General features: G+C 42.6%; 1 protein-coding gene and 1 long non-coding RNA gene across 5 annotated transcripts in view; one reads left to right on the top strand and one right to left on the bottom strand.

The window, feature by feature from the left end:
- The first annotated feature begins 28 nt into the window (after nt 1–28).
- LOC109547413 (uncharacterized) lies at nt 29–12,262 on the top strand. Its single transcript, XR_004527469.2, has 3 exons — nt 29–159; nt 549–636; nt 9,661–12,262. It is a non-coding gene; the product is annotated as an uncharacterized lncRNA (long non-coding RNA).
- Nucleotides 3,446–23,955, bottom strand: part of OTUD7B (OTU deubiquitinase 7B) — a 53,892-nt gene continuing 33,382 nt past the window's right edge. For 3 of the 4 annotated variants that reach the window (XM_033860240.2, XM_033860232.2, XM_019919778.3), the window contains 10 exons: nt 22,513–22,701; nt 20,406–20,633; nt 18,807–18,908; nt 17,119–17,246; nt 12,815–12,927; nt 11,010–11,137; nt 10,552–10,701; nt 9,855–9,969; nt 8,807–8,891; nt 3,446–7,573 (listed from right to left, as the gene is read on the bottom strand). In XM_033860240.2, coding sequence (XP_033716131.1) covers nt 6,365–7,573; nt 8,807–8,891; nt 9,855–9,969; nt 10,552–10,701; nt 11,010–11,137; nt 12,815–12,927; nt 17,119–17,246; nt 18,807–18,908; nt 20,406–20,633; nt 22,513–22,701 — 2,447 coding nt within the window. In that variant the 3' untranslated portion in view covers nt 3,446–6,364. Of the gene's footprint in view, nt 7,574–8,806; nt 8,892–9,854; nt 9,970–10,551; nt 10,702–11,009; nt 11,138–12,814; nt 12,928–17,118; nt 17,247–18,806; nt 18,909–20,405; nt 20,634–22,512; nt 22,702–23,955 lie in introns of those variants that run through there. The other variant, XM_073808281.1, reaches the window with a different exon arrangement.

The raw sequence follows: 23,955 nt of genomic DNA, 5'->3' as shown, positions 1-23,955 counted from the left end.
CGCTTTGGGGTCTTTTGAAAGGTGTGTCCAGCCCAGCTAGAGAAGGCTCCTCGGAAACTTCAGTCGACTCTGGAGAGGGCGGGAGAGATGCCCAGCCCCTTAAAGGAGAATACACACAATTTTGGAAAAGTGGAGAGGAAGTGGAGGAGCCTAAGAAAGGTGAGGAAAAAATGGGGGAGTGAGAAAATACCCAGATTCCCCGCTTTACCCCAAACCCAGATCCTATTGTCTTCCTGTTCATGAGCATTGGAGACTGTTTGAGGGGAGCAGTAGTGCCAAATATTAAACTGGAATCATTGGGCCACTTCCCTGGACTCTCACTGATGGCTTCCCTGGGAAGCTGTTTTTGTTTTTTTGTCTTCTTAAAGGGGGTGGAGGTGGGGGGAATGTTAAAGTAGTGCAGACTTCCTTGCTGCCTCCCCTTACAGACCTAACAGAAGTGGTTGAGAAGAAATTTATTAATGGAAATTGGCCCTCAGGGTATTTTTGCCTGGGGAGGGAATTAGGGAGGGGGGTGAGTTAAAGTGTTTTTGTGTATCCTTCTCCAGAGAGCATGAAACATATCTCATGTGAAGGGTCCAGTGGAAAAGTAGGGAGAGAAATTGAAACACCTGCAGGATACAGACACAGGTACAGGTATGTTTACATGCAAGTTCTGGTGGTGGGGGTGGGAGGCTCAAGGAAAAGATCCACTTAATCCAACACACACACACACACACACACACACACACACACGCACACGCACACGCGCGCGCGCACACACACACACACACACACACACACACACACACAACCAGCTGGAAACTAGGGCCCATTCCAGGTACAGGAGCCCTCCCTCCAGCCCAGACATCAGATCTCCAAGTTAATGATTCATGTTAAGGACTTTGAGGGCTGAGGGTTGGAAACCTCTGTTAAGTGCAACAGTCCCATCCCCCCACCCTCCCCCTTGCAACCCAAGAAGCAAAGATGGGTGGGGAGGGCACTAGGAGGGAAGTAAAGGAACTGTAGGCAACGGTGACTGGGGGTAGGAACGCAAAACTCTAACTTTAGGTATGAAAAAGACAGAAAATAAAATACAAAGTAATGAATTCATGAGCTGCTGTTTTATTGATTTTGAGTTTGTACAGAGGCAGCAATTCTTAGGTGGGGGCCCCAGTTTTATAGTGACAACTCTCTCTTCCCCCCACCAGCACACACACCCTTCCGGCCTCAGCTTTAAAAGTTCCCTGTCTTGGCTGCAACTGTGGAAATAGTGAAGATATTCTGAGGCAGGGAGTCAGTCTGGAACAGAGAGGCATACACCTGCTAGGAAGGTAGCCCAGAAGCCTGATTCTAGAAGTCTTAAAAGCTACCAAGCCCCACCACCCCCACCTGCATTCCATCAGCCTCAATCTCTTGGGGGGAAGAAAATATTTCCCAAGGTCTGTGGCAATAGGAAGAGCTGTGTACCACAGTTTAAAAATCCATTATCCACTTTCCTTCTCCCCACCACCCTTCATTCAAGAGCCTCATTCTATTCTTTAATACTTGAGGTGTAGGAGCAGCAGAGGAATACAGAGAAAAAACATCAGGGGAATGGTGGAAGGTCACAGGCAGAAAAAAGATGGGTGACTTGGATCAGCACCTCACCAGGAATGCAAAGGGGGCAGCAGCTGAGGGTTAAGTAACAGGAGGATCCCCTCTGTCCATTCTACACACACCCAGTAGAGGTTTAGTGGATGAAAGGAAGGGTGAAGAGGCAAGGGGCTGTATCAGATTTTTCCATTTTCAGAATCCTGGTCTGGTTGCAGGTTTGTGCCAGGAGTGAAGGCTGCTGGGAGGGGCAGCTAGAGGAAGGAGGTGGAGCTGTGTGACTCACAAGATGAGTCACAGATCCAGTTATAAGCACAGAAAAGAGGCCAAGGTCCTCCCCACCCCCACTCCTCTCTGCGCCACTGTCAGCCAGCTTCCCTTTCTCTTTTCTACTGCCCCTTACCCAAGTGGCCAGTGAAGGGAGGTGGCATGGAGAAAGTCTCCATGGGGGATGTCATATTTTGCTAGTCAACTTAAGTTCAGGAGGCAAAACAGCCTGTAATTTGCAGACCAGGTATCTACAAAGTGAAAGAGACAGACTGCCTACATGAGTCACTGAATCTGTTGTTGAAGGGCCTGGAGGGAAAAGGAAATTAGAAAAATCTGGGGTGCAGGTGATTCCAGGCCGAGAAGGGGCTTCTGATTCTGTCTTCTCACCTGTGGTTGTGTGTCTGGGGCACTGACTCCTTAGAGAAAGAAGAGAACACAGAGTCCAGAGGTGTCCGAGTAACTGGGGACAATTATCTTTGAACCTCCTTTATTGGGAAAGATAAAATGTGACTGGAACCTTGGACATGTGGCTGTTTAGAAAGTAGTAAGAATACCAAAAGCTAGGTTCTCAGAATTCATTCAGCTCCATTCTTTCCAGCTCAGTATCATTCTCAAATATACAACAAAAAGTCATTGCTAATTTCTGTTGTGTTGGTCTGTGAGCTTTAGTTTCACTTGAGAAGAAACAGCCAACAGGAGAGGGAAGGAACTTCCCTCCAGGCCCTGTACAGCACTGAGTTAAACACCATCCGCACTCCATAAAGAGACTGAATCTTAAAAAAAAAAAAAACAACAAACTTTTAATATAATCTTTTACTTTTGTTTTAGAATCCAGTGTGAGGGGAAAACGTTTGGTTAAATCTTATAACTCTCAATAAAACCAGCATAGATTAAGGGAGGAATTTGGAGGCCTCTCCTATAGTATACTTGCTCCATCAGGGCTGAGATGGAGAACGTAGGGTGGAGGGGTAGCACTGTCTTAAATCAAAAGGGGAAAAATAAGAGGCCTGAAAAATCTTCCCTCTCCAATAAAAACCTCAGTAGGTACCCCAGTGCCTGGATTAAAGGAACTAGGTGCACTTATTTAAGCCTGAGAGATATCATCCCTCATCCAGTGTTGAGGGGTCTGCCTCCCCCCTTCACCCACACCCTCCTTAACTAAGGAGTTTGGCTCATTTTGAGTGCACATCATGTACTCTTCTCCTCCCTTTTCCCCAACACAGTAATTGCATGAGCTTGCCTCTTCCACCCCCTCATCCTCCCCAAATACCATAAACCAACTAGAGTCTGTCTTCATTTTGCAGGCATTATTTTTTCACCACCCTCCCATTCCACAGCCCTCTCAAAGGATGAAGCAAAACAAACTTTACTCACCCCTATGGAAAAACATCCATTGACTCAGGGTCCCTCATCTTTAGAATAAAGAGAGTGTTTTTTTTTTTTTAATGTGTCAATAAATAGTTACCTTCCCAAATTAAAAAAAGAAATGTATTTCTTAATGAAAAAGCTAGAGGGTCTAAATAAAGCTCTATTTTACCATATTCACCCCTAGGCCACCCACCAGAATTTCCACCTTTTTTATTTGAAAAGAAGTCAAAAGCAATTGGGATTGATTCATTTATAAATCAGAACAAAAGCAAACATGACACAAGGTTTCCGTTTTTGTTCATTTGTCCTCAGTTTTTAAAAACAAAAGTATTAACTAGAATCTAATAACAGGTCAAATCCAAACACAGCAGTCCAGTGGAGAATCAACTTTCCTGGTTTTATTCTCTGGGAAAGTCCCTGGTCTGTTTCCATTTCTATTGGTCCAGGCCAAAATCCTATGATATAGATGGATGCCTATGGGAAAGCTAGGTGAGCTATGCAAATTCTTGGTGTGGGTTTGAGCCACCTGTTGTTTGGGTGCATGTTAGGGGATGAAGTTCATAAGGTGGTGGTCTCACCAGTGCTGTTCTAACCCCGGAAACAGGGTAAGGTGAGCAAGGCACTCACTTTGGGCACAAAATTTAAGGGGTGCCCCAAAACCCAGTAACCAAGATACTATTTTAACACAGTATATTTTGAAAATCAAAACTAATGTAAAAAAATCCACAATGACTAAAGTATCAAAATTTTAAATAAAGACAGGATTCAACCCGTACTTGCTCAATTCAGTGTTCCTACCCTCACTCTAACCCCAGTCCTGTTGGATTCTGTCTTTTTTAAGATTCTGATATTTTGCTTGTCATGGATTTTTTGCATTAATTTTTAAAAATACTGCATTAAAACAGTATTTATCTTGATTACTAAGTTTTTGGTATCTCCTTAAGTTTTGAACCTGAGGGGCGTGCTTGTCTCACACTAGTCCCAGTCCTGCCCAGAAATATATACATACCCTCCACCCTCCTTTGGAACCTATCTCCTTTGACCTCATCTCATTGCTTCCTTAACACCAGGTTTGTTTTCAAATAAAAGCCTAAGAATTAACAGCCATGGAAATTATTAAATCAACAATCAGATTTAGAAAATAAGTGACTTTTCAAGTTTGTTGAGGAGAAAGGAAACTTTCTAAATTGTGAGCAGTTCCAGTCTTGGCTGGCTTTGTTACCAAGGGGGAGATGGGATGACAACTTTCCTGATTGGGCAGAAGCAACACAGGGCAAACACGAGTCCCCCTAACACACACACCCAGCCCATGTCTGCCTTGGATCAAATGTGGGGATTACATTCCACAGGATGGTTTATGAGTACATACCTCAAAAGAGAAATCCAAATACAGAAAAATAGCCCCAATTAACACTCTGGACACTTAAGTACACTTATTCCCCTTCCTCATATGCACCCAGGAGTGTATACAATTGCATAGTTGAGTTTTTTTCCCCCCAGAAAAAAAAAATTTAAAGAAAAGGGAAAATTGGCCCAGGATAGGTCCTCCAGTTTAAAGCTCTTAGAAATGGTGCTGGCCAGAGCATAGGCTGGCCAGACTTGTGCTTTGTGCAAAATGCAAAGGAGCTCCCCGCTACTGTGTCCACAGACCCACTCCCATCCTCTGGGGAAAAGGATGGGGGGGGGGGGGGGGGCAGGGGGAAAGGGGGAAACCCAAAAACAGATCAGCTCATTGGGAGTAATCTGTGATCTGTGGTTATAGTTCACTAAAATATATTTCTCTACCTTTTTATAAATTGCCCCTAGCCCCTACCCCAAGTTTCAACATCAGTCCTATTATCAAAAATATCTCTTCTTACAAAGTATTTTTATTATTTTAATAAACTAACCACAGATTAAGGTCAGCTATGGCTTAACAAAAGAAGCCGGGACGTTAAGTTCATTCTCCAAAAGTAGAGAGGAAGGAGAAAGAATCACTTAAATAGGAGGAAAAAAAAATATTTTTTAAAATGTTTTTGCTTGCTGGGGTCTTTTTGTTTCTTTTCTTTAAAAAAAAAAAAAATTCCAAAAAATAAGTTGCTTTCTACAGAAACACAGCAGCAGAGGATGGTAGTGCTCTATTTAGGTTTTTGGTTTTGTTTGAAACAGTCTGGCCAAAAGTCTGTCCTCCTCCCACCCCCCTCCCAAGGCGCACTCAAACCCCAATATGTGGTTATTGCTAGTAGTTAAAAAAAGATCACCTCTGTACCAATTCACCTGGAGAAAATTCAACACACACAGCTGCTCTTCTCATCATTCTCTTGCCTTCCCCAGAGGGAACTTTTGTTGTTGTTGTTGTTTTTTAATAAAATTAAAGTCTTAAAAAAAAAATCACAACCTTCTTAGCTCAGCCCTCAAAAAGGATGAGAAAAAGATAGGGGGCAATTGGCAATCTCCTCCCGAACTAGAAGGGATGACAGATAGCTGTTTAGAAGGAAATCAAACTCAAGAGGAAGAAGATTCCCCTTTTAAGTTTCTCCCTTTCCCAGCTCACTAAACTGATTTAAGCCAGCCCCCTCCTAATAAGCATCCATAAGCACATGTTACTGCCTTGTCTTTCCAGATCCTTCAAGAGGAAAAATTTATCCAACACTAAATTTCTACCTTAATTCAACTCAATAGAAAATTTGACTAATTTCCCAGTTTCCCTCCACACTCCCAACTCCACCACCATGTGCTTTTTTCCAACCTAAAAGAACTTTGGTCTGTTTTTTTCTTTTATTGACTGAGAACCTCCTTTGCCAGTTCCTCCCCCAGACTTCTGCCCACCTCCCCACCCCCTCACATCAGATCTTCCCTTACACTTTCCCTTAGGTCCTGGGATGGACCCAAGGGATTATGACACAGAATTACCATCTTTCCCCGCTTGTACCTCCTCAGTACCATTAAGTCAAGATGGGCAAAGGACCAGTAGAGCCCTTGAGGCACCATCCAGCCCTGACCTGCTCTTGCCAGCCTGGCAGCTCTCCAGAGCATACACACTTAAAAGTTTCTGGCCAGGTTCACACAAACATTACTGCATTTGCCCCATCAACATGGAGGCTGGGTCTCATGAGCCAATTAATTGAGCTTAACTTTCTTTGTTTAGCCCCCTTGCCCTCCAGGGTTTCCCCATTCAGAACCTGTGCACCAGCAGCTCCCCACCCGGTTCACGTTCCCTTCTCCTCAGTTCTTCCCTGTAACAGCAGGAGCAGAAGTTGTTTGTCTCAGGGTGTCCATAGAAGCTGCAGTTCGGTTGTTTGCATTTGGTCTGGGTTGGGGGAAGCCCCCGGGGACCTCCAGCCCATCCATCTGGCTCAGGGGGCTCTCTGTAGCCGTTGCTATAGGAATCAGCCACGCGGAAGTGGGGTGGTAACAATGCACCCCTGTGAACTCCATCCTTGGAGTGACTGCCTGGCTCCAGAGAAGGGATGCTGTCCTGATGGGGGTAGGGTCGCCCAGGAGGGCACTGTCTGGGGAAGGTGGCATATGGTGGCAGGCCCCCCCCACATGGCCCCCCTGCCATCTGCCTCCGGGGCTCCTGGCAGTGGACTCCACCCCCAGAAGGTCGAGGGATAGTAAAGCCACCAGGGTAGCCAGTAGACAATGCCACCGCCTTGGACTCTGCTGGAGGGGCAGTCAGCAGCTCCTCCCCGCCATCTGGCTCTGGCTTTTTGGCTGGAGGAGGCCCACTCCCTACCCCTCCATTCATGATCTTACTCTCTGCCTCCTTCTGCTTCTGCTCTGCCAGGAATCTCTCCTCAGCATCAGAAAGGTAGCGTTGGATCATCTCCTCCTGATATTGGTGACGGTGACCCATCTTCAGGGTTCCAACAAAAATAAACTTCCCCTCCCCTTGCATTGCAATCCTCAAAATGCTCAGGCTTTGCATCACCTCCTGGCTATACTTGCTCCCTCCATTACCAACAGACTCAGATGTGGGCTTCTCAGTTACAGGCCCATCCCCAGCTGCCTCCTCTTTGCCACCCTTCCAACTCTTCAGTGAGTTTTTCTTCTTCTTCTCCAGTGTCTCAGTGCCACTGCTTACCCCCGACCCTGTTCCCATCCCTCCAGGCTTAGAACCCTTGCTGTGCATCAGGCCTCCCATGTTCTTCTTGAGCTTGCTGCCCAAGGTTTTGCCAAAGCTGCCCAGTTTGTTAGCCACAGAATCTGCTCTTTTCTTGTCCTTTTCCCGGTCTCGTTTTGACTTCTCTTTCCGCTTGCTGCCCTCATTGCTGGCAGAACTGCTGCCAACTGACTCCTTGTCTGATTCCCCAGACTCAGGAGTGGACCGGGGCTCATCTCCAGCTGAGGCTGTCGGGGACTCAGGCTGGGCCAGGGGAGCCTGGAAGAGACAAGAAAGTGGTTGACAGATATAGGATGGATAAACAACAAGGTCCTACTGTATAGCACAGAGAACTATATTCAATATCCTGTGATAAACCATAATGGAAAAGAGTATTAAAAAAGAATTTGTATATGTGGATAACTGAGTCACTCTGCTGTACAGCAGAGATTGGCACCACATTGTAAATCAACTATACTTCAATAAAAAAAAATTTTTTTAATTAAAAAAAAAAAAGAATGTGACTGACAGTTATCCCATTGGTTTGGGTTGAGGGAAGCCCCCAGGAACCTCCAGCCCATCCATCTGGCTCACGGGGCTCCCTGCAGCTGTTGCTATAGGAATTAGCCATGTGGAAGAGGGGTGGTAACACCCCTATGAACTCCTTCCTTGGAGTGACTGCCTAGTTCCAGAGAAGGGTTGCTGTCATGACAGGGGAAGGGTCACCCAGGAGGGCACTGTCCTTCCCCAGCTCATCAGCTCTCCCATGAACCAGGGAAAGAGGTATCTAATATCTAACTTTTATCTCACCCCCTGCAATTTGATGCCCTTCTGTAATAAGGGGATACCAAAATGAAGCCTGGATTTTGCTCTTCTAGAACAATGAGCAACTATACAAATATATGGCCTCTGGGTGAGGAGGGAGAATATTCTATAGACACTAGAATGGCCTTTATTATAAATTTCTCTATGCCAAATTCTGCTCAAAATTAATCTCAAGGAAGTCTTGAATAACCACCCCAAGCCTTAACCATTCTGCATCCCCTCAAGTTCTAGACATTCAGCACTGGAGTCCATCAGTTGGCCCTTGCTCCTGTGTTCCTGTTCTATGGATAATAATGACATCCTCAGAACCTACTGTATCAGGAGCCCTTTAAGCTATTCTGTCTCCTCTGGTGCCCAACACAGAGGTCTATGTACAGAGGGCTTGGAACAAAGTAATAACAATCTCAAGTTCACCAAAAAGTTCAGAAAACTTTTCTTGAAGAATGTGTTTTAGTATCAGAAAGAAGAGCCTGGCCGGTGAGAAGATATAGAAAACAAAGGGCACTAACACGTAGAAAGGCAAGAAAAAGTGTCGTTTGGAATTTATCTGATATTTTCTAGGTATTCCTAACCTTGAATCATAAGCCACTACTCAGAAGAGACTCAGAAGGAACCACCATCAGATTTCCTTGTTCTCCCTGACATGAAAATGAGGACATGCAAGGGTGGGGTGGGAGAAGTCCTCACCTGTGCATCCGAGGACACTGGGATCCACTTCACATTCATGTAGCCATGCAGCAGATGCAATTTGACCTCTAGGGACAGGATTACACTGTGAAAAGGAGAAAAAAAGAATTTCAAAATACTGTGACCTTTAAAAAGCAGAGCAGTGTGATCCATTTGGGAGGTAGGGTGGGAGAGGGCTACATGGCTGGGATCTCAGACAGGGTTGAGTTTGAATTAGGGCTCCACCAGTTACTAAGCTTTATGACCTTGAGCAAGTCACTTCAACCTCCCTGAAACTCAGGGAGGGGTTGATAATGGGTATAGATAATAATATCTATCCTGCAAGGTTGCTGTGAAGATTAAAATAGTATTTGAAAAGGGCCCAGCACAGTGTCTGGAAACTAGGAAATACTTCTAAACGGCAGCCACTATTATTGTTGTTGCTGTAAGTATTACTCAGAAGGAGCTTTTCATAATTAGGTAAGAACTATTTAAAAAGCCATAAACGCTGGGTTTTTAAATCAAACCGTCTCAGTTGGGTTCAGTTTTAGGAGCCCGAAGAAGGCGGCACTGGCTAAGAGGTAAGGGAGGAGCTTTTACATTCATAAGCTCTTATGGGAAGTTTGGAGGCAGGAGGAAGCCAACTTCTGGGAGGTGGCAGGGGGGCGGAGAACATATTTTTCTTGCTGTTTAAGTTCCAGAAAGGCAAAAGCCCAGACCAAACTGTTTTGGTCAGCTATTTAAAACCCTTCTCATTTGGGCTGGGAGAAGAAGTGTGATTTGATTATCTTGATTTTCTGATCACTGTTTTGGGGATTCTGCAAGAACACTCCTCATACTGTAAGGAGATCCCAGGATTCCCTTGTCTTTCACAGGGAGAAAAGGCAGCTGCAAGAGTCCTGGTGCCCAATCTGTCTCCCTCCTCTCCATCTTCCCAAAGACACTGGAACTAGGATGCGACTGTCTTTGCCTCTGAGCTGAGGAAAAGTCCCCGGGAGACGGACATCGGACATCATATGTGGAAGAGATCGCAGCTACAAAGCAGATAGAAAGGCTAGGCTTGCCTCACCTGGCCAATCGGACATTGTCATTGTCATCTTTGCCCCACTCCCAGCCCTTTCCAGGGTCCACAGCAAAGTGCAAGGGCAGCAGCTTATGCTCTGAATCTGTAAGTGGGATCACAGCTGGGAAGGAAAGAAACATGATCAAGGAGTCTCTTTGAGGAGAGAGGAAGGCAACTGAACACAGACTGACTTCAGTGAAAAGGAGGCTGAACCATACCAAAGGTCTCTAACTGCAGTGACTTCTCAGTTCGTAACATGTGAATTACCTTAGCATTTAAAAACTTAACAGGCAGGTTTTCCCTTGTAACCCAGCACACAATTTAGGCCACTAATCTCCATGACTTCCCACCAGTCATCTAGCACCTATGATGTTCTTGCCAGTTAACGGAGATTCAGGGAATTCAAAGTCATTATCAAGACAAATATAGCAAAGCATCATTTGGAAGGTACTATGACCTTACTGTATTAGCTCTTTACTCCAGAGCAGGGAATACAGGCTGTGTTTTTCTCCAAACCTTTTTTCTTTTTTTAATTTTAAAACCTCTGTATATCTTATAGCTTAGTAAAACAGTATCAACATGCACTGTCTGAGCTTGCAAGTCGCTTAATTCTTTCCTCCTACATTCTCTCTCATTTCAGTTTTTCGAAGTGAAAATAAAGCGGACCAAAAGACACCAGAGACACAGACATTGCATTCCGCACCTTGTTCCTTGGCATTCTCCTTCTGTTCCATGGACACAAGTGCAGAAAAGTGGGCCTGATCGTAGGCGAGCACCAGAGGGGAGCGGTGACACTGGCTGGCTGGAACCTCCAAGGGCAGATAGATTCCCCCAAAGGGAATAGGGGCAAATGCTGCAGGAAACCACGGAGATTATTATTAAGGCTATATTCTTGCCTAGTGGGAAATCCCTCCACCCCACTCTGCCAATTGAGCCCCCCTCTCATTCCAACCCATGTTTAATAATTCTTTCCTAAGAAGCCACATCAATTAACCTCAGCTGCTTTACTCTGAATCTCCTGAGAATTTTGCCTTGTTCTAATTTATACCTTGTTTTTTTCCCAAGGGTCTATATAACCCCTTTCCTGCCCTCCTTCCAGTGCTTAGCCCAAGGCTCTGCAAATAGGGCTGCTCAGGGTAGAGTGAGGACTGACTGACTCACCTTCCCCACCAGAGTCCCTCAGCATGGTGTCTGCCACAACAACTATGGGCCTCCTAAGCACGTGGGCAAGGACGAAAACATGGAATTCTTCTAGGCTCTCATACACAGGCTCTTCTGAACTCTCCACCCTAGAGTTGCAGGAGGCGAGAGAGTGGAAGGGGTGCAGTGGCAGGGAGAGGGAAGAAAACAAAACAAGAGACCCATGAAGACCAGCTCTGCAAAGAGGAAAAAACAATGTCCCTTCCTTGTTTTCCAGTCTTAAGGCTGTCACACACACAGCTGATTATTTTTTATGCTACCATGGCTGTTTCTACTTCCGTTTCACAGATGGGGAAATACAAGAAAAGAAATATGAAGGTCAAGAGTTAAAGTAGTGTTAGGAATCGGCACGTAATCCCTCTCTTAATACCCATCTTGTTCAACAACCTTCCCCAATTCTTTGTCCAGTAGCTCAGTGTACAGCTGTGTAGCTTCATCCTGCTTATCACTTTACGCACCACAACGCACACATCACACTCACCATGTCCTATCAAAAAAGGACAAAACAAAACACAACAGGAAAGAAACAAAAATCCCTCCTTCTATGTTCACTTACTTGAAGAACAGCCTCACCCATCTGCTTAGTAGCCTAATCAGAAATCTGTGAAATATTTACTGTTCTTTATATTTCATCTTCAATTAATCACCTGGCTTGACCAATTCCATCTTTTAAGTGTCTCTTGTAACTGTCTCCTCTGGCCTATCTGCAACCCACCACTCTTGCTCATACCCATTACTACTACTCCCCTCCGCTTCATCATCCACTCTGCTGTCAGTGTGTTCAAATACATGAATTTGCTCCCGTCACTCACAAACTCACAATTTAGTGGCTTCCTGCCCCCTAAAGCAATGTTATTCAACATTGGGTGCTTGCTACAAATGCAGATTTCTGGGCCTCACCTCAGTCCAACTCAACTGGACTTCCTTAGGGTGGAAGTCCAAAAATCTGCATTTTAAACAATCCTCCCAGATTATTCTTACGCCCAATAAAGTTTGGATAGGTTATAGTTTTTTAACTTTCTAACTATAGAAAAATTTAAAATTTTAAACATATTCAAAACTAGAAAGAATATTATACTAAACTCTCATGTATCCATCACCCAGCCTCAACGATTATGAACAGATGGTCAATCTCGTTTCACCTAGACCTTGATATATTTTCCTAGGGATGGCCCCCACACCCACCCCACCCCACCAGATTATTCTGGAGCAAATCCTAGACATCACATAATTTCATCCATGAATATTTCAGTTTCAATCTCTAAAAAATAAAGGACTCCTTTAAAAACGGCCACAATAGCATCAATACCACACTTTAAAAACTTAACAATAATGTAAACATTATTCACATTTCCCCAACTGTCTTATATATGTCCATACATTCCAGCTGGTTGATGTGTCTCTAAAGTGTCTTTAAACTTAGGTTCTTTCTCCCTTTTTGTTTTCTTTGTCTTTATTTATTGAGGAAACCAGGTCATTTATCCTGCAGTTTCCCAAAGTCTGGATAGAATACAATTTTAATTCCTTAGCATGGCACACAAAAATCTGGACGGCCTAGCCGCATCTACCATTCTGCGCCACATACTCTATATTCTGGCAATACTGAACTACCTGTATTTCCTAGAACGTACCATGCTGTTACACCCTTCTGTGCCCTTGCCATGGCTTCTCTTCCTCTCCTTCTAACATCCTCTTAGCACAGAGCTCTTTGGACACTGAGGACTCAGCAAAGATTATTTCCTGCTCCTCCAGTTAGACATACTTACCCACCACAGTTGGCTCCATTGGTACCTAGATGCATGCGGGGTTCACTTGAGGCAAGCTTGATCAGCTCATTCCATTCCTTCTGCCACTCATCCTCTGTGTATACCAGCCCCGACTGTGTGAAAGACAGGCAAGGAATATCAAGCAATTAGAGGCTAGGTTCAAGAGGCAATAGCCATTCCAACTCACTCGTGTTACTCCACTCCCTATTCTCTTACCACTTGGCTAACAATTTTTACTACAAAGTCCAATCTCTTCTCCCTTTTATAGTCAGGATCCATGAAAGAATGTCTATGATCACTCACACTTCTTCCATTCTTTTCTGACCCACTGCAGTCTAGCTTCTGTATCTGCCCTCCAGCCTATGCCCCCTCCCTCACCCCCACAAACTACTTCACCGAACTGACTCTAGCAAAGACAATTACCTTCTAATTGCCAAATTCAGCAAACTCTTCAGTTCTCATCTTTCTTAGCCTTCATGTGGCATTTGATCTCCTCAAACTTTCTTTTCGTTTAGCTCACACAACACTACTTTCTCTTACCTCTCTGAACTCTGTCTACCTCAAAAATATTGATGTTGTGTCAATGATTTTAGCCTTGGTTCTTTCTAGGTTATCTTTTCTACTACTATAATCTCATCTACTGCTATCTACATGCTCAGGATTCAAAAATCTTCTTCTCCAGCCCAGATTTCCTCTTAATTTCTATGTTCACATCCAGCTGCCTACTGAAGACTGCCACCTGCCCATGACTACCTCAAACTCTGTGCAGTCAAAACTGAACTTCTGCCTCTTCAAAAACCCTCTCTTCCTGTTTTCCTACCTTTGTAAACAACACTATCACCCAAACACCCAACTAGAAACCAGGGGGTTATCTACGACTCCTCTCCTTTCACCCATCCCATGCCTGGGATGGGTGAAAGGATTTACTAACCCTTTAGTCAACAGTTATTAAGCATGAACTACGGCAATGGACCCTTAATTGGTTTTACTACTTCCAGTCATACATTCTTACGATCCGTTTTCTACAATGCTACCAGAAAGATTTTTCTAAAATTAAAATATGATGATGTTTGCTTCCTGCTACAAATTAAGACCTGTCATTACCTCTTAGATACAGTTCAAACTCCTTAAGCATAGCAGAGACTCCACTTCCTGGCTCCCAACCCACTTCTCTAATACCATTTAATTAGTCATAGTTCCTTGAATGCACTGTGTTGTTTTATACTTCTGAGCTTTTGTCTAGGTTGTGCCTTCTGCCTGGAGCAGCCCACTCCATATCCACCTGGTGAATAATTTCTCAACTGTCAGGAAAGAACTCAAGTATCACTCCTCTATGAAGCCCTTCCTAAATCTCCCTGGTACATCAACCACTCACTCCTTCCTTTGTGCTCTCCCTCCTCAAGTGCTATGTAGACTTCTATCATAGAAGTCATAACCTGTTACTTTGTTGCAATTATGTATTTACATGTCCATCTCCTACTACTACTCCTAAGAACCAGGACCATGTTTTATGCAATATGCCTAGTACTTACTATGTGATCAGTAATCAGTAAATACATGCTCAGTAAAACTATTAACTTTTTATTAAAGGAGTAGAAGGAGTAGTACAAACAATCTTAAAATACCATATTGGCTTTAGGATGTATATGATGATTTGGAAGAAAGTCTATATTATTAATTATATTTGACCTATATAAGTGTTAAAATGAGTTTATACTTTAAACACACATTGACATAGTAGAAAGAATCACACTGGAAACATGAGAAGTATCAGAACAAATTTAACAGGAATTAAAGAGCTATTGTGACCACATTTTACTTTAACAATAAAAAAAAAGACAAAGCTATTTTCAATGTGTAAAATTCTATCACAGATTTTTTCAACTAAAAATACAGAAGAACAATGCACAGGTTATATATGGGGTGCTCTGGTCACTCTAATAAATGGTCCCTGATACACATTCATGAGGATCTGTCTCCGTCTTGCTCTCACCTATTTTTGTTTGCTGTTTTTATACACACAGCCACTAGGTGGTGTACCCTTCTAGGCTGAAAATGTTCTTACTGTGTTTTACCACCATTTTTAACAACAAAACAAGGAGGCCTGGGAAATCAAAACCAATTTAGTTTGTTTGGTGTTTGGTACTGGCTAAAAGTAGCTCCGCAGTCCGTCACCCCCTTCCCCACCCCACTATAATGCTATGAATGGTCTGAGCTAAAACAATTATCTTGTTTCCATGTGGAACTTTCAATGTGCTGAGCAAAAGGAGTAAAAAGATCAGTCCTTCAATATCTACTATCCTCCAGGCATGTATTTCCATTTGAGGACTTTGAGAGGGAATAGATAGCTGACCAGGAATAGAACTTGGGTATTTCTGGGTCTCCTGGCTAAATACCATCATAATCTAACTTAACCTTTAAAATAGTAACTATAACAGCTTAATATAGCTGGAATTGGGCCTACCTATCCTCTGACTGTGGCTATCACGTCTACTTTACTAGCTGGCATGACCTGGTTTGGTCTTTTCCTGTCTCTGAAGTGGTCAAATCTAAGGTTCAGGTATAGCCTGAATTCAACAATGAGGAAGGCAAACTCTAGGCTGGCTCTAGCTCAGACAAAAAAAGCTCTCCACATAGTCCAGCTCAGCTCACCAGACTGCCAGGGGGTTTGGTGTCAATAAAGAATGCTGTTTACTGGCCTTGCCCCTGTGCATTTCTTTCCCTCAAGAATCTTCGGGGGCAGACTGGCTGATCAAAGACCGGATTCTGATCTTAATATCATCCTAATTTTAAGGTTGAGTTCTTTATTTTTGAGAAAGAAACATAACACATTCTACTTCCATATTTTAAATCTTGAGAACATAAAATTCTAATAACTGAAACAAACAAAAGTCTGTTAGTTCTATATTATGGCCAGTTATGATAGAGCAATAAAAAGAGAAGGAAAAGAAGCTGGAAATTAAGTTTCTGAAGATATTCCCATATTAATGCCAGAAACACCCAGCTTTATATACATGGCAAAAATAAAAAAGATATACATGAAGAGCAGGAGATAAACATAGAAGACAGAGAACCAGGGCAAAAGGAAATAGGAAGACTCATTATCTTTATTTAACTGTATAACGTCATCATTAAAGGGAAGGGAATCGGCAAACTTTTTTCTGTAAAGGGCCAGACAGGAAATATTTTAGGCTTTGCGGTGGGGCAACGTGCAGCTTCTATATTCTGCTGCTGTAGCACAAACACATGTAAATGAATTGAGTTGGGGAGGCTGTGTTCCAATAAAAAATTTTTTTTAACAAAAACATTTGGTGGGATTTGACCCACAGGCCATATTTTTTTTTTTTTTTTTTTGCGGTACACAGGCGTCTCACCGTTGTGGCCTCTCCCATTGCGGAGCACAGGCTCCGGACGCGCAGGCTCAGCGGCCATGGCTCACAGGCCCAGCCGCTCCATGGCATGTGGGATCTTCCCGGACTGGGGCACGAACCCATGTCCCCTGCATCGGCAGGCGGACTTCCAACCACTGCGCCACCAGGGAAGCCCTACAGGCTATATTTTGCCCAGCCCGTTTATAGGAATGGAAAGTACAAACAGTCCAGTGTTACTTTTTTCTTTTTTTTTTTTTTTTTTTGGGTGTGTCGTGGTGGTGGGGACTGAACCCGGGCCATGGCAGTGAAACCGCCGGAGTCCTAACCACTGGACCCCCAGGGAACTTCCCAGTATTGCTTTCTTATATGAAAGCAGCCTTAACATTTACTAAATCCCTGAGAAGTACCAATTAAACTCAACTCAACATCTGCTGAACTTCTAATAGAAGTACCATTCAAACTCATGCTTTTACAATTTTTTAACAGATAAACTGAACATACAAAACACGGTATATATGGCCAAAACTATTTTTATGCATTTACATTTCTATAATGGTTGAAAACATAAGTCCTTAAAAATTGGTCTAGCCTTATTATATGCAAAAACACAAAACAACACAAAAATCCTATGTGCTTGTCGTATTTCATTTTGCAAAAGACTGCCACTAAAGGCTTATTGAGTGCCTATCGGGTAGAAATGCACAACGTTAGATACCTCCTCTACAAGTCTCCACTTCCCCACACCAGTTCTCATAACTCTATCAGAAGGCATGTACCCTATGGTGGTATCTGAATTTTCAACCATTTCCAGGATTACAAGAGGAGTGACACTGACCTAAGCACCTAAGTATGAGACATTTCCTACTGGTAGGCACTGAGCATTTCCCCTCGGTAACTTTGGGAAACAAGGTGCTCCTGCCCAAGCTCCCTCACCTCTTTATTCTGCTGAGTTTGCTGCCACCTCCAGCGCCGTTTTAATGCTTCCTTCTCCGCTCCCTTCTCCATTAGTGCATACAAAGCTTTCCGTAGCATCAAGTCTCGATCATGGAAACCCCACATCCCTATGGCAAGAAAACATTATGGTTAAGACACCCTACCTCGACTCAACTCCACTCATTAATTATGATACACAGACCCTGGCATGAAGGAAATCAGGCTGAAGCCCAGGTTCAAAGAAACCCCTGCTGTGACTTGGGGGAAAGGTAATCAAGAAAGAAAAGATGTTCCTATTCTGGAGGTTCAGAAACTTTGAGAACCTGAAAGTGGGGGATATACCACATCCTACAGACTCCTGACAAGAAGCCTTTACTCGTGATACCAAGTCTAACAAATTAAAATACAGAGTGGGAATTCCCTGGCCATCTAGTGGTTAGGACTCCTCACTTTCACTGCCAAGGGCCTGGGTTCGATCCCTGGTCAGGGAACTAAAATCCCATAAGCCTCGTGGTGCGGCCAATTAAAAACAAATTGTTTTTAATAAATAAAGTAAAATACAGAGTAGCAGCAGATAAGATGGGTCTGGCACATGGTAATCAGCATCAAAGCTTGAGGGGTGGTTGGAAAATGGGGACTTTTTTTAAAAGCTAAGGCAAATAATATATTGAATTATAAATAGGCATAACAATTTAAAGAAAACAAGTCAATAGTTATGTAATATATTTGTATGGTGACAGATGGTAACTACACTTAACGTGGTGATCATTTTGAAATATATAGAAATATTGAATCGCCATGTTGTGTGCCAGGGTATAACAGTGTTGTAGGTCAATTATACTTCAAAAACAAACCCACAGAAAAAGAGATCAGATTTGTGGTTACCAAAGGCAGGGGGAATTGGATGAAGGTAGTTAAAAGGTACAAAGTTCCATTTACAAGACTATTGAGTACTAGGGGTACAATGTACAGCATGATAAATATAATTACACTGCTGTACATTATATATGAAAGTTGTTAAGAGAGTAAATCCTAAAAGTTCTCATCACAAGGAAAAAAGAATTTTTTCTATCTCTTTAATTTTGTATCCATGAGATGATGAATGTCCACTAAACTTATTGTAATCATCTCATAATGCATGTAAGTCAAATCGCTATGCTGTATAAAACTTATACAGTGCTGTATGTCAATTATATCAATAAAACTGGAAGAGAAAAAAGAAAGAAAAAGAAAAATACATTATTCTAGATTAGACATACATTAAAAAATAATAATAAACAAGTTTCACAGGGGACTGATGAAAACGTATCTTTTTTATATACCAAAAGAATAAATACTTAGTGGAATTATATGCATACACATACAGTATACTGCTTGCTTACTGCTGCGCATTACTTCTGGGGGCCAGTTCTCCGAGTGGGACTTGTGCTAAATCCTATGTACTCCATACGATTTCTCAACAAGACTGAAAAACTAGGGCAGGGCTCTCTTCCATCTCCTCCTGCACCAGTGAGCATGCACGCACACACACACACACACACACACACACACACACACACACACACATAGCCTTGCTCTGAGCCATCACTTCTGTCTGAGATCAAGAATAGTCGGATCAAGCCCTTCACATGAGATTTAACTACTGCTTCCTTTCTATGAGGGAATGAAGGACCATTTTCAAGACTCACCAAGAGAGGCTGCGTGCAGGAGGCAGTTTCCATCTCCAGTAGTTGCTAAAGGAAGGAGCCTCTGACAGGTGGGGTCCACACTCACCCACCAGTTCAAACGCCCTACAGAAACAGGACGAAAAGGAGAGCAGCAGATGATGCATGAAGTTCTCCCTACTTCCCTATTTCTAAAACAGACTCCTAATTTGCCTCCTCTAGGAAGCCTATCCAAAATCAAACCATCACTCTATTACTCTGTGTATCTTCTTCACTTATATTTGCTTCATCAGAATCTGGTGAGCACAACTGGTTAGATCAGTTCTTAAGTAGGGACAATTTCGTCTCCAAAGGGACATTTGGCAACATCTGGAAATATGTTTGGTTGTCACAAGTGGTGGGGAGATGCTACTGCCATCTAGTGGGTAGAGGCCAGGAAGGCTGCTAAACACAATATAATGCACAAGGCAGCTCACACAACAAAGAATCATCTGGTCTTAGGTGTCAGTAGTGCTAAGATTGAACAACCCTGGGTTAGATGATGAGGCCTAGGTCATAGGTCGAAATCTGTGTTGGCTACTTGGTCTGGCTCTGATTTCTTCACTCTGGTCAAGAGACCAGCAGACACTGTAGCAATAAAGGTCAGCACAAATCCATCATCAGTAAAAGAAAAACAACCCAACATGTATATTCAAAGTGTCATGCAAGTATCATCTGCATATATGACAGTAAGCATGTCACCATGTATGTGGTACGACTTTAAAGACATGAGCAATAAGACAAAGTACTTAAAATACCCAAGAAAATGATTCTCAATTCTGTAGTCATCCTATAATTGCTGATCCATTACTTATATAAGGAAAATAATTTATGAATAATGCTTAAAAGTTTTTTTGAATTACTGGACAGTCTACTGAAAGAAAAACTGGCCTATAATCACAGCAGTCAGATAAACTGCTTACTACTTAAAAAACTGTAAATAGATGCACATGATTAGTATAGAAGGGCACAAAATGAAAAACAAGACCTTCCTTTCTGTGCCCCCACCTCCCACCCGCCCCGTCCTTCTTCCATGGGAGGTTTTTAATAACTGACTAGCTTTCCCAGAAATCCCAGCTGCCTCACCCCAACATACCAACAAATTTTAAATATAATTTAAGACAAACATAATTGTAAAGGTAAATAAATCTTTTGGGAAAGGTTCGTATAAATAAATGTGACTTAGTTTAATCACCACTTGCATCATGTACAGCACTGGTTCTTGGAACCAACCATCTACAGCATTGGAACACACAAGGTGTTCCAGAGCCAATTATAATTCATTTGTATTTTTTTCATGTATTGATTTTTAGGTATTGATTTGTAGGCCTTTCACATGTGTATCTGGTTTCCCTTCAATCAAACAGGAAATTTCCAGAGGAAAGTGTCTTATTTGTGTCCTTTCTTTAACTTGAAGAAGCACCTAGCTCAGTACATGTCTCTCTGACTGACTGCCGAGTTTGACTGCAGTCAATCAGATCGCAGGCTTAGACTGGAAGCCGCTTGTCAAGCCCAGCCCCTCCACATGGCTGCCTAGACATGGAGAGCAGAGGGAAGAGCATGGGAAAGAAAGTGCTCACTGACCTGCCTGCTCCAAGGCAACCAGCATGGACTGCTCAATGAGGTCTCTCTCTATGAAGCTGCGAAAGTCTTCATTGTACACAGTGAGATCTGGAAGCTGGAAGGCACAGATGGGCATTTCCAGGGGGTGCTCACTGCTCCCCCCACCCCCACCATTGGAGGAGACATGGGACCGGGCCAGGGAAACAATGCTGGAGCTGGCGTGGGAGATGCCCCTAGACAGGCGTTTTTCTGCAATGAGAAATGGAGTCACCTTAGAACAAACACAACCCACTCAGAGAACTTTCCACTCATGAGGTGATGGTTACCTCTTGACAAGGTTTCCAGTCAGGGAAAAACTGTAAGTCTAACTGGCTACCAAATTTCATGACCCTCTTTCTCATGCCAAACACAGTTGGAGAAACATAGAAAGTGGCCTTTTCACAGGCACTCGCATTAGCACCAAATATACGTTCCTCTTTCTACCCTTTTGCCTGAACTTCTCTCCACGACGCTGTCTTCTTCCACTTCCATTTCCCAACATAATAGGGACCCTTCATTTGGCAACTTAGTCATTGTCTGGTGGGAGGAAGAGGGAATAAGGGAAATGGAGTTTCATTTGGCTACACTGAGTCAAATAATCTCTCTGATAATTTTCAGGGCCTTGGAGAATGTAGAAAAGGATTTCCATTATAGAAAATTAATGACAAATCTTACACATTCAGGAACTTTCTTATCTACCATCAATAACATTTATTTACGTTATTTACTACAACTATTCTTGATGCTCATATTTATCAGAAATTTATAGGTACAGTCAATGCTTACTTAACATACTACAGAGGAAGGCGGTAATATAGATAGTGCCCCAAATTATTTCATTTGTTTTGAATACATGGCACTTATAATTCTCCAGCAGATATTCCAGTGTGATAATAATTTGCTCAGTATAGTATTGAAATTCATTTGCATGGCTTGACTTATATAATGACTATCAGAAAGAGCTAAAAATTATATTGGGTATCAGGTCTTAATCCAATATCTGCCAGGGATGATGCATAAAGTAAGTAGTTAGTCTAAAGTTATTTTATAGTGTTATTTTTTAAACTCTTTTTAAAGGTATTTTAAAAGTACCACATGCCCATGGTAAAAAATCAAAATACTACCAAAAGGTTTGAAGTGTTACAAAGAAATGTCCCTCTCATTCAAAATTCCTGATCCCTTCCCCAGAGGCGATGTTTTGTATCCTTCTAGAATTTTTTTGCCATGCCGTGCGGCGTGGTATGTGGGATCTTAATTCCCCAACCAGCGATTGAACCCGTGCCTCCCTGCAGTGGAAGCACGCAGTCCTAACCACTGGACCACCAGGGAATTCCTAGAATTTTTTATGCACATAGAAGCACAAACAACTTTTATAACAATTTTTAAAAACATAAACAGGAACATGCTATATATATTGTTCTGCATCTTACCTTTCTCAATAGATTTTAGAGATTTTTCCAAAATAGCACATCAAGTTCTACTTAATTCTTTCTAATGGCTGCCAAGTATTCCATAATATGGATGATTACAATTTATTTAACCACTCTTCTATTAATGGATAATTAAAAGTTGTTTTCAAGCTTTAACTTTTAAGCTTTACACTACATGTCTTTGTGTCTATTTATGAATTAGGTAAGTATGTATTTATTTAAAAGGATACACACCACACACAGACACACACACACACAACACATATATGATAAATTCCTAGAAACAAAATTGCTGAGATAGAGTATACGTGCATTTAAAAATTGACAGATACTAATAAATATTAAGAAAATATCCTCCAAAGGGGCAGATGATAGTGATCCTTTGAATTCTATCTTTATGTGTACCTTATCTCAACAATTAGATCGTTATTCTTCTTCCTCTATCTCTTTGAAGATGGCATTTATACAGGATGGCACTCAAGATGCAGAAAGTGAGGGGTTCCAGCATCTGGACAGACTGTCACCTCTGATCATTTGGTTGGGGAGGTGGGGGAAGAATGGAATCATCTCTAAAGGATCACTAAATTCTCTGACTGGTCAGCAGCTGCCTCCCTTTCTTTCTACTCCGCATATGGAAACAGCCCTCAGCACCCCAATACCTTGAACGATGTCATCTTGCCGCTGTAGGGTGGGTCGGGGAGGGCGAGTAGACTCTCTATCAGAAAACCCTTTCTCAGGGGTCCTGGAGCCACCACTCCCCTCACTAAAGGGTGGGGGCAGGTTCCCAGCATGGACCTGACGTAGCTGTTCAAAATCACTGAGGGCGGCGCTCACATCCCAATTCTTTCCTGTCAGGACACAAAGCAAAAAGTGAATTGGGAGCTGAGAGTATAGAAAAATTGAGGAAAGATACAGAACCATCATTCTAAGCATCTTATCAAAACCAGCGAGCATATACTCATGCGTACCTCAGTCATTCTCCTTTTCCTTCCCCTACTTTAATTTCCTTCATAACACTTCGATCTGGAATACCACAACTTCTTTATTTACTTATTGTCTATTTCCTAAGAAAGCCCTGTGTGCATACAGAATTTGTTTCTCTGAACTGAAAGGGCCCTTGGAGACCTAGTAACCTCATTTTACAGATAAAGGAAATGAAGCCTAAAGAAGTAGAGTTACTTGCCCAAAGTCACGGGTAGTTCACACCAGGGCCTCAGCTGGACTCAAGCCCAGGTCTCCTAATTCTGAGATCCAGAGAGTTCTGAGCCTAGATGTGCTCTGGGGTGTCCTAAACCACCTGAAACTGTATACAAAGTTATAGGTATGTGTGTTCTAAAGAAAGAGCTGATAGCTGCCATCAGGTTATCAAAGGGAATTATTAATTCCCCTCAAATTTAAGAATCACTACTCTGCTGAAGAAAACACCCGAAGGATAGATTTGTCACAGCAGATTTTTCAGTTGCTTTCTCCAGTTAAATTAGTCAATAAATAACATATTGCATAATTGTTCACACTTCTTTCTGTTCTATTCCATTTGTCACCACCTTAATTCAATTCCTATATCACCTAGTGTCCCACCTCCAATCTAAAGGATCCCATGAGATTAATCTTTCTACAGCACAATTCTGATCATTTCAGTTCCATAATCAAATTTTTAGTGGCTTACCACTACCTACAGGATAAAGTTTAGCCTCCTTTGTCTGACGTTCAAGGCTTTCTATGACCTAGCTTACTTTTCTAACCTTTCCTCTGTGCTTCAACTTCCCTGGCTATGAAAGTGGAAGTGATACCACATAGGATTGTTAAGAAGATTAAATTAACTGAAAGCACTTAAAACAGTGCTTGGCACACAGAAAGTGTTATATATGTATTTACTGCCATTGCTGTTATGCTTCTTGTTATAATTATAATTCTCCAGTTAAGCTGTATTAATCATCCATGCCAGATGAATTTATTTCTGAACCATTAGATTCACCACTTGCTCCAACTCCCTTTGCTCACTCTACACTCTGCGTCAGTCATACTGGCCTCTTTGCTGTTCCCAGAAATGTGCTAAGCCTGTTCCCACCTACAGCCTTTCCACCAACTATTCCCACTGCCTA

The sequence above is a fragment of the Tursiops truncatus genome, chromosome 1 (assembly GCF_011762595.2).
Source record: "Tursiops truncatus isolate mTurTru1 chromosome 1, mTurTru1.mat.Y, whole genome shotgun sequence".
Classification (NCBI taxonomy): domain Eukaryota; kingdom Metazoa; phylum Chordata; class Mammalia; order Artiodactyla; family Delphinidae; genus Tursiops; species Tursiops truncatus.
The sequence above is the reverse complement of the archived record's forward strand: the minus strand, read 5'-3'. Positions and strand labels throughout refer to the sequence as shown.